This window comes from Nicotiana sylvestris, chromosome 3 (genome assembly GCF_000393655.2).
Source record: "Nicotiana sylvestris chromosome 3, ASM39365v2, whole genome shotgun sequence".
In the NCBI taxonomy this organism is placed as follows: Eukaryota; Viridiplantae; Streptophyta; class Magnoliopsida; order Solanales; family Solanaceae; genus Nicotiana; species Nicotiana sylvestris.
Window position 1 is genome coordinate 217,786,303 of NC_091059.1, and position 10,536 is coordinate 217,796,838.

Genomic DNA, 10,536 nt, shown 5'->3' on the forward strand with positions numbered 1-10,536 from the left:
AGTGGATAAGAAAATGATCAAGCAATTTTGCCGAAGTAAAAAAGATAAGTGGTCGATTACTTTAGGGACCCTTACTTTTCTATCGGAGTCCCAACTCCCAAAAGGAAAAAGACAGATGTTAGCGTCCGATCTGCAACTTATCCAGCCCAACAACTCGTACCTTTCCGAGGACAAATTCAAAAATAGCCAAATTTACAAGTGGTCATTTAAAAATAGCCACAGTTTCAAAAGTAATCGAAATTTAGCCACTTTTCGTGTAAAGATAAATCTGAACGAAAATGCTGTTCAAAATCTGAAAAAATACTCCAGCATAATATACTGGAGTTTGGAGCACCGATGCTCTAGTCTCCAGTATATTATATTGGAGCCAACAAAGTATATCGGTCCAGCATAATATGCTGGAAGTTCATACACAGGTGCCCCCAACTCCAGTATATTATGTTGGACCGGTCTCTGTTGCAGCAAAATAATGGCTATTTTTCAATGACTTGGCAAACGATGTCTATTTTTGAATGACCAGTCCGAAAACTGACTAGACCATGTTATTTTAACCCTTTCCTCTTTTTGGGCCCATAGTGGACTCTAAAGAGTTTGAAAAAGCTTCTCTTTTAGCTAAAGTGCTAAACTACTCTATCTTCTTTATGGGCGATTTGCAGTCATACCCTATATTTATGCCACCTTTTAACATGTACCCTATTTTTAAAAACTATTGATTTCGTAGTCAACTAACAAAAAATCCGTAATAATATGACAATTATACCCCTTCCAAAACAAAAAATCCTTTTTTTCATATGTTGTGGATAACTAGATATATTCCATGGAAACAAAAGTTCCGTCCAGCGGAATCCGCCACTTTACTATCCCTCAAAGTTATATCCGCCCTCAATTCGATAGGCCACTCCTTTCTGAAGTTGCTGATTGTGAAAATGTTCCGGTAATTGACATGGGCTATGGAGATAGAAACCTTTTAGTTCATCAATTTGGTATTTAAGAAGTATACCAAATTGGAGGAATCTGACCAAGAGGATTACATAAGTTAGTGAGCACCTTTATTTCCATCTAATACTTTTAACGTGCAAATCATATGGAAAGTCAGTTAAAACTTCAACTCTAAGAAGGCTGAAGTTCGCCAGTTACAAACAAAAACTTCAGCTCTAGGGCTGAAGTTCACCAGTTATAAAAATAAAAACGTTCGCCAGTTACAAAACAAAAACTTCAGCTCTAGAGCTAAGATTCACCAGTTACAAAAACTTCAGCTCCTAAAGCTGAAGTTTACCAGTTACAAAATAAAAACTTCACCAGTTACAAAACAAAAACTTCAGCTCTAGAGCTGAAGTTAACCAGTTACAAAAACAAAAACTTCAGCTCCTAAAGCTGAAGTTCACCAGTTACAAAATGGCTTGCAGTATATTTCGACTCAGTGGGAACGTGCAATCACAGGTATAATCAATCATGAAAAAGATGAAGATTCTCTTTCCAGTGAATTCTTCCATGCATGTTCGCTATAAGGAGGTAATGGCAAAGGCTTTTTAAGATCATCCTTCTGTAATGCTAGAAGAAAAGAAAATTTTGAAAGTGAATTTATTGGTGATGAAATCAACTTTTCCTCCCATTTTTGGTTAAAACAAAGTCCTAAAACGTGCTTAACGACTTTGCATTGTTCCTTGAAATAACATAGGTGTATTATTAGCTTCCTTTGAGAAAATTCCAGTTTTAACATAGAGGACTAGCATATATTTGGAGAGAAAGTAGTCTTTTAATAAAGAAGGGCAAAATAATCTTTTTAAAAGGCTTTTAACAAAAAAGTGAGTACGGGTGCAAACAGAAAAACAAAGCGGCTATAGGTTAAAAAAGACTCTCATGGCACCTTATTTCTCCCACCGTTCCATTTGCATTAATAGTAAAATAAGAATTTTATAACACAACAATTACAATATATGAACATATTAAAAAAAAAAAAAGTGTGTTATGTAAATTAGAATAAGGGAAGGAGTAAAAAAGAAAAGTAATACTATATAAAAAACGTATTGTCGACTCATAGACACAGATCATACAAAAAAAGGGCAACCTCGGAATTTTCAGTGGTGGTGTCTTGAATTAAGGTTTATTCCCAAAAATAGGGAAGAAAGAGAAATATAAAACTACATTAAATTGGTTTTATCTCCCTTTGGTAACACTATGGATATTCAATTCCTCCAATTTATTTTATTTTTCATTTATTTCCTTATCAAGCAAGCAATGTCTTATTTGATCATTTCTAATTTGAACTTATTTCAAAAAAAAAATCTAGTTTTTATCGAAACATTTTTCTCTATTCTTTTCGATATCTTATCATTGTTGGATAGTCAAAACATATTCGGAGCATCCACATTGTTCTAAGAATGTTCAAGTTATTTTACAATTTTAAATAATTAATTTCATCAATATTTTTTGGACTCACATTAATTATAGAGAAGAAGAATTGTCAATAGATAATTGTATTGAATCCTGGAAGGTTATTAGACTCTAGGACCTACATTTATGATGCTGGAAAATAATACGAAGACAAGATTTTATACTAGATCTTATTGTTAGAAAAGAACGATAAGTGGCTAATGTTGCAATTTCTGTCTAAAAAGTCACAATTTTGTTTATATTAAGTTAGTAACCAATGGATTGCTAATCATGGGGTAGCTAAGTTGATTAATTATATTCTTGATAATGACAAGCTAGCCCTGGATTAAATTACACTTATATTCTTACTCAATAATGCAACTCTAATAACTACAACTACATAACGTGGATGTTAATGCATCATCTCTTGCAGTTATACAGTTGAGACAACCACCAACATTGAATATATTTTATGTTAGTATTCTTTTTGGCTTCTTTGCTAGTATTAATAGTTTAATTAATGAATTGCCATAGCATGATTAACTCAAGTTAATGCTCGTTAGGCTAACTTTTCAAGCTCATTTATTGGGTTCGCATATGATTAAAATAAGTCCTTATATGCCTACTTTAGTTTGGTCCGTACAAAAGAGTACAAGGGCTTTTTTCTCTGCAAATAATTTAAGGGCTTATTAGTTCAAGAACTTTTTAGTACAACAACAACAATCCAGTTTAATCTCACTTAATGGGGTCTGAGGAGGATAGTGTGTACGCAGACCTTACCCCTACCCTAGGACAAAGAGACCTTACCCCTACCCTAGGACAAAGAGACTGTTTCCAAATAGATCCCCGACATCCTTCCTTCCAAGAACTTCTCACCTTGCTCTTGGGGAGACTCGAACTCACAACCTCTCGGTTAGAAGTGGATGTTGCTTACCATCAGAGCAACCCCTCTTGTCTAAACTTTTAGTTCAAGAACTTTTAGTATTATTTTAATAACGCAAATCAAGGACCAGCGATACGTATATAAATTAATTAAGCAAAATAGTTTGTCAAAGCTTTAACAGATTTGGATGCTATCTATGCGGATCCTTTTTAAAGGGAAATCAGTGATCCGTTTGTTTCTCTTCCCTGAATTGAATTCGTGCAACGGAAAATGGGTAAAAATTGTACGGGGCGCCTTATTTGGTCGTCCCGATTTAACGTATACCTATTTTTTAAAAATATTTTAACTTGTACCTACTTTTTAAACAACTTCAACCCATTTCTCCTTCTCCTCCTCAAAGTTATATCCGCCTCTTTTTTCTCAAACTTCTCCTTCTCCCTTTTCTGCAAGAAATCTGTTACGACTATGTATATAACTTGTATTCACACAACGTTTTTATCTAGGATTTCGTTTTCAAAAAATTAATAATCATTTTTAGAAAAAGCCACTAGTACTTGGGATTTTCCAACATAATTTGTGGAGAAACTTATTGTTATAGCCAGAAGCATAATTGAAGCAAGTAGAAAGCTAACCTTGTATATGTGAATTATATGTTTCTGGTTCAGAAAAAGAAAAATTGTGGTGTCTAAATGTATAATAGAATTGTATAATATATTTTCGAATATCAGTTGCTTAGCAATAAAAATGGCTGAGCAAAGCTGAGTGTAAGTTAGACGAAACGAGGATGCATTTAAAGCGGACGATAACATAAAAAGCTGATTTTTTTCAGAAAAAACTTCAGCTCTAGCTATTTGAGCTCATCTATATACTATGGTGGTCAAGATGTTTATTATCCAACTACTCAGACCTCTGGCTACCAGAATACTGTAAGTATAGGTAGAGGCGGATCCAAGATTTAAATTTTATGGGTTTAGATTCACAATTCTACCACATCTCATCTAATTTAATGGGTTCAAAATTTATTATTTATACATATTTAATAATTTTTTGGGCAAAAATACAGGGTATGAGCGAAAGCTATGGGTTCAGTTGAACACATAGCTTCTATATTAGATACGCCTGTGAGTATAGGTAGTTTCTTTCGAGGCATCTTTACATAAGTAGTCATCCATATTTAATGTTTACTTTTTTTAGTCATATACTTCGATTATACATTGATTATACACGTTTATACATATATTAAACTTAAATTATACATATAATATACCTCCGCCGTCTATTCTTAATTTAATCGATTGATTGGGCGGCTAACGTGTTAATTCTTCTTCTTTCAAAGGAAAATAAGAAGCTTAAAGTCACAAATTTACAAATATAAAAAGGCGTCATTCTTTTTATAACAGACCAAAAGGTAAAGAGTACGTATTTTTAACATGGTAGATAGGAAGTTGGAGTAGTTTTTTTTCAATTTCTAAAATGTTTTTTTCTGCTGACTTGATCAGTTGAAGAAAAATGGAGAAGATGATGATCAAAATGCAAACAAAACAAAAACTTCAGCTCTAGAGCTGAACTTCAGGCTCGACTATTAGAATGCTGAAGTTTTGCGTGATTCCTTTATTACTTTAGCCTCGTATGCTGAAGTTATGCGAAAAAGCGAGTACATTTGCAATTTATTTTAAAAAACGAGCACAAATTAAAACGTAACACAAAAAACGGGTATTAATGCAAATGCCATGATATAATTATTGGGCCCATCAAGACTAATGGAGCTCGGACCGTAGGTTCCGCCTGAATAGGGCGGTGCTCATATTGAGCCACAATTCCAAAAAAATTAGGTGTACCTGTTTACATAGAAAACTTAAACCTAAGCCGTTGATATTTCCTCCAGATGAAGTCTATATTGACCCTTGGGCCGTTGGCTTTGTAGAATGGTCAATTATGCAAAGGAGAATTGTTTTATATATTATTTATTTTTAACTTCGAACTCAAAAATTCTGGTTAAAGATAGAAACATATTATCAATCATATTACATTATTTTATTTTATTTTAATAAGAATAAGTAAGGTCCTGCGATACACATTTTTTTCACGTAGATGGATATGTATGGAGCAATGATAGAAGAAAGAGCTAACAAAAGCTACTTTACTCAAAAGATTTAAAAAAAAAACATTTTGCTGGAGCAGTATAAGAAATTGCTTGTTAAAAGATTCATGAGAAGAGAATATCAACAATCCTTACTAGGAAAAAGAACTTTCCTTATTTAGTTGAATGAAAAAGATAACTGGCCTTAAACAGGAAAGGAACAAGACTAATCCTTTCCAAATTAGATGAGTTATATGTCTCGACACGGAGTTTAAAAGAAAAAAAACGAAACTTCGAAAATTTGTGATCTTAAAAACTTAAGAAATAAAAGCTTTGTGGGGCATGATATTTGTGTTATTATAAAAAGGTTCTCATTAAGAGTAAAATGGATAAAATAAAAAGTTTAAAGTTAAATTATTTCCAATTATAGAAATATATCATTCTTTTGGAACAAATTAATAAAAAAAGTATATCATCCAAACTAAAACGGAGAGAGTACATCTTAGTTTTAATTTTGGGTAAAATAGAAAATTACTCAAACTAATAAAATTAATTATTTTGTTAAGACTGCAATGTCACTGTATATAGGAATCCAACAACAACAACAACAATGACCCAGTATAATCCTACAAGTGGGGTCTGGGGAGGGTAATATGTACGCAGACCTTACCCCTACCCCGAAGGATAGAGAGGCTATTTCCAGGAAACTCTCAGCTCAAAAAAGCAACAACAACCGATATATTAGTATCATAAAAATACATAATAAAATAACTGTATATAGAAATCCATAAACTAATATTGAGGTCAAACTTTTGATACTTATAAACTCTTGACTATATTGATCTAGAAAATATCATGATCCAGAATGAAACTTAAAATTTATTATTATTATAATAAAAGTGGGAAATATATTTTGCATAGGCCATCCCAATGACAAAAGGACAAGGATAGTGGAAAGAATCTAAAAGACAAATCCATATATCTAACGCTTCATCATCAAGAAAAATCCAAGCAAAGATAGACCCCAAAGTGTTTGACAAATGGCCCATCTCTTCCTATGTAAGTTATTTACAACATCTTCTTCTTTGTATTGTAGAGAGAGAGAGAGCTAAAGAGTGGTCCCAGCAGATCCAGAAAACGCCATTTCCTTTCTCAGTCCCACATTTTGCTGTGTTTGGTTGACGACAATGGAAATGGACTTTCGGTAGCATCTCTTTCTTGGCTTTTCCTATAAGCCTCCTCATGATTTTATGATATTATTTCAGCTCTATCTTCACTCTGAGCTCGGCTGGAGCTAGTCTTCAATTGCTGATCTCTTTCTGGGTTTTTTTTTTTTTTATCTTTTAGCTGAAGCTCATTTGGAGGAATTTCTCTCTGGTAATTTCTACAAATTCTTTCAATCGTCTTCTCTGTTTTATTTGTTTACTTTTTGTGATTTTTCTATCTGGGTACTTTGGGTGTTCATGGATGCATCTTTGTTTGTGGCTTTGTGCGTATTTGCTGATTGGTATGTTGGTTTTTTTTTTTTTTTCATCTCTCTTCTTCTTCCCCCTTCTGAGTATCTGCATCTGTGATGGTTGACGGTTGCAAGTCCTGTGACTGACGATTGTATCGGTTGGATCTATGATTGTTGACCTTTTCCCTTTTAATAAATATTTTATCCAAATTTTGGGTTTTGTAGTACTGGTATTTTCCGAATTTTTTGCCAATGTGATCTCTGTTTCAATATTTTTGGAGTCAAAAGTCAGATATGTTACTTTCTTTCTTTCTTTCTTTCTTTCTTTCTTTCTTTCTTTCTTTCTTTCGCCCTTTTTGGGTATGTTGCCACTACAAGTGCTTCTGGTTTTAGAAACTGAGTGTTTTATCGATATAATCTAAGTTCCTATCAGTTTTGACGTTTCCTTCATTCAATTGGTATGGATGGATTTCAAAGTCTCGATTTAATTTTAGGCAAATGATTCCTCATTGAGTCTGATATATCTTGAACTAATTTTATGGTACCAACGGAGCATAATTGTAGTTATCTTTGAATGCTGCCTCTTTATCAGAATCTTTATTTCATATTTGCTTCACTTGATTCCAAAATGTTCACAACTCATTTACCATTCTGACCTTGATCTTGACAGTGTAAAATAGATTAACACAACATGGAAAATTGTATTTATTTTAATATGGGAGTACAGTAAGTTCTTTTCTTTGAATTTTCATCTCTCTCCCATATTAATTGTGACTTCTGTTCTGTATATTTCAATATATACCCTTTTCTGTTGTAACATAAAAGGTTATTCATAAAAGGTTTCATATGCATAACATTCTAAACTCTGCATTTTATTTGTGTCAAAGGGTGGGGAGAAAAATGCAGTGTACAAGCTATCTCCCAGGACATTACCCTCCAAAAGATCTTAATGGGAGCCTTACTGGTAATTCATGGTCTGTACCACTCAATGATATCAGCTGGAACGGTGCCAGAGGCTTTTATGTTTCCTTGCCTCCATTTACGGTGGACCAGAATGTAGAATTAGTTCATCAAAAGGAAATATTGAAGCAGACGATACTTAAGCATGAAGCAATATTTAGATATCAGGTATAGACCTAAGACTTTGATCTTACCCTTTGAAAGAGATCATGTCATCGTCCAATCAATGAACTCTACAACATGTTTTCTTTTATGCTGGTCAGATAGTTATCTTAGGAATGCTCTAATCAGGCGGTGATTCTCTGAACGGATCAGAATGGATATAACTCTAAAGCATGTTTTCTTTCTCAGGTCAATGAACTACATCGCGTATATAGAAGACAAAGGGAGTTAATGGATGAGATTAGAAGGAGAAAGCTAGTGGAGGATCATTTACACTTGCAAGCATCAGAGTCGCAGTCTTTTATGTCACAGTTAAGGTCTGAAATTTCCCAGAAAACCGAGTGGCCTCTGGTTGACCTCACTAGCATTGAACCATCTGCACTACATAGAGAAGTGTTTCAAGCTTCTTCAAATTCTATTACTGGTCAGATAGTGCAACCAGGTGCTGACTTGTTGACGAAACAAAATCTTAGAAAAGATTGGAAAATATCATCTTCGATAAGCAGTGCGTCAAGGAAGAGAACATTCGATCTTGAACTTCCAGCAGAAGAATACGTAGATATTGAAGACAGAGAACACTGTGTGGAGGAAAGTCCTGTTCAAGGGCCCAATATTCTGATTTCAGAGCTTCAACCTCAACATAGTTCAAAAGTCAACTTTGTTAATCCTGGGGATTCTTCGATTTCTAACTCAACTCCTAGGGGTACCTTTCTTTTGTTTGACCTGAATGAACCAATACAGACCGATGAAACAGGGTGTCCAAATTCTGCACTTGAATCTATGAACGTTCATGAGGAAATCAGCGACATAGATCAGGATCTATCTGGAACAGTCTATGCAGAATGCTCAACTCTGAAGAAAGAAGGTATTCTGTTTATTCTCTTGAGAAAATATTCAAAATAGAATACTTAAGCTGACATTCGTTCTTAACATTTGATTTGCCAATACTGGCTGCTTTTCTATTTCTTCCATCAGATCCTTTATGTGTTTTTTTTTTATGAGTCGCATGACTAAAATATTGGTAGAGTGAACTTTTTCTCATTTCAATTTATTTACCTGCAGCTACTGGGGCAGATGTAAGCAACCTGAATTCTTCTGACAAAGTTTCTTCTGTTGAGAGAACATGTCTTCAATGTAATCAAACTGCAAGTTCACCTCCAAGATTTGTGGACAAGAGTCGTAATGGAACCAAAACTAACAAATCATTGCTAGTTTCTCCACGGAAAAAAATTAAAGAGATACCCTTTGCAGTGCAAGCTCTTCCATGCTTTATTAGTAATGCATCACTCAGTAAGAGTCCTAAATCTTCTGTTGGGAATTCTAGTCTCACTGGAAAGAACAGTGATCTGTACAACAGTAGTGCTTCTAGTCCAACTTCTGGTGCATCAGGCTCCTGCTTGATGAAATGTGGTGATAATGACCCTACATCTGGACAGACTGATGCTGTTAAGTTATCAAAGAATCCAGATAGCATGAATTCAGTGAAGGGTATGGACTTGAATTTCACACCTTCTGCCGATTTGTCTGATGATCAGTTTTCCGCCCCTACCTCCAATATTTCACATCTGAATCTCCCTGAAGGCAGAGAAAGAGAGATTTGTGAAAAATCTGTTCTTCTTGACTGTATCCCGAGTCCTGATTCTGCACTCAAATCTAGAAAAGCTACAACTAATTCTTCCACTACCTGCATCAAGGAAGAAACTTTATTATCACCCGGTCACAGTGAAGCAACAATGACTAGTGTAGACAGAGAGTTGGAAGCTCCTGTAAGCCCAGAAAACAAGGAATGTTCTCCACCTAGAGGGGACTCTCTGGACAATCCAATCGGTACATCTGCTCAGTGGTCTAAAAGAAACCGTATGAGTGATTACACTGGGGAAACTGACAGGGCTGCAGCAGAGACACTACTTTTTATTTCATCATCTGCTGTCAAGGCACGCTCAAAGACTCTCACTGGTGAACCATCTGAAGCCTCTCATGACTCTCTGGGATGGCTTGCTGATATTGCAACTTCTTTGGCAAGTAATCTAGAGAATGAGGTTGGATCGCGTAGTAGGGCAAGGAGCAGCCGACCAAGGAGGAGAAAGTATCAGAAAGTCCTTCAAACAGAAGTGCTACCTGCTGCTGCCTCTGTGCCTCTGCATCAGTTGAATGAAGATCTTCTGACCATTGGAGGTCTAAAGTTACCTGCAAATGCTGCATCTGAATCAGGTCCATGTAGGAAAACTCTGCGTAAGACTAGTTCGAGAAGTAGGAAATGGTCCCATATTGGGGGGAGAACAACTTGCTCACGGTTACATCCAAATTCTTGTAATAACAAACAGGGCATTACGGAGAGATTTTGCAAAGGCTGGGGAGTAACTAAAGGGCGCCAAAACGGTCGGAGAGCTCGTTCTATCTCCACTTTTAGCTGATGATTATTTGAGAGAGTATTTTTTGACTCATGGATATATTATATGGTCGCAAAGTTGATTCATAGGAGTGATTTAGTCAGAGGCTTTTTTGCTCTTGGAGAATTGCATGTACAGGTAGTAGGCCAAATTCGTATAGTATACTTATTTTTGGGTCCAATACGGAACTGCTCATGTTTGTGGTTAACAATGACGGTGACAAAGATAACAA

At 35.1% G+C, this 10,536-nt stretch overlaps 1 protein-coding gene across 2 annotated transcripts; it reads left to right on the plus strand.

Annotated features, from left to right (window-relative positions):
• Positions 1-6,416: 6,416 nt before the first annotated feature.
• On the plus strand, positions 6,417-10,536 carry LOC104242560 (uncharacterized). Of its 2 annotated transcripts, XM_009797643.2 has the most exons (5): positions 6,417-6,540; positions 6,684-6,713; positions 7,680-7,920; positions 8,104-8,779; positions 8,977-10,536. In XM_009797643.2, exons 3-5 carry the CDS (start codon positions 7,693-7,695, stop codon positions 10,326-10,328), a joined length of 2,256 nt encoding a protein of 751 aa, XP_009795945.1. In that variant the 5' UTR covers positions 6,417-6,540; positions 6,684-6,713; positions 7,680-7,692; the 3' UTR covers positions 10,329-10,536. The 2 variants fall into 2 exon arrangements, with proteins under 2 accessions (XP_009795945.1, XP_009795938.1); XM_009797636.2 differs by having other exon boundaries at positions 6,424-6,713.

What these genes read in the sequence shown, in the direction of transcription:
- LOC104242560 (XM_009797643.2), top strand. Translation starts at nt 7,693, where the DNA reads ATGCAGTGTACAAGCTATCTCCCAGGACATTACCCTCCAAAAGATCTT. An exon ending in AAGCAATATTTAGATATCAG is followed by an intron (nt 7,921 to 8,103) that starts GTATAGACCTAA and finishes TTTCTTTCTCAG; the next exon opens with GTCAATGAACTACATCGCGT. An exon ending in CTCAACTCTGAAGAAAGAAG is followed by an intron (nt 8,780 to 8,976) that starts GTATTCTGTTTA and finishes ATTTACCTGCAG; the next exon opens with CTACTGGGGCAGATGTAAGC.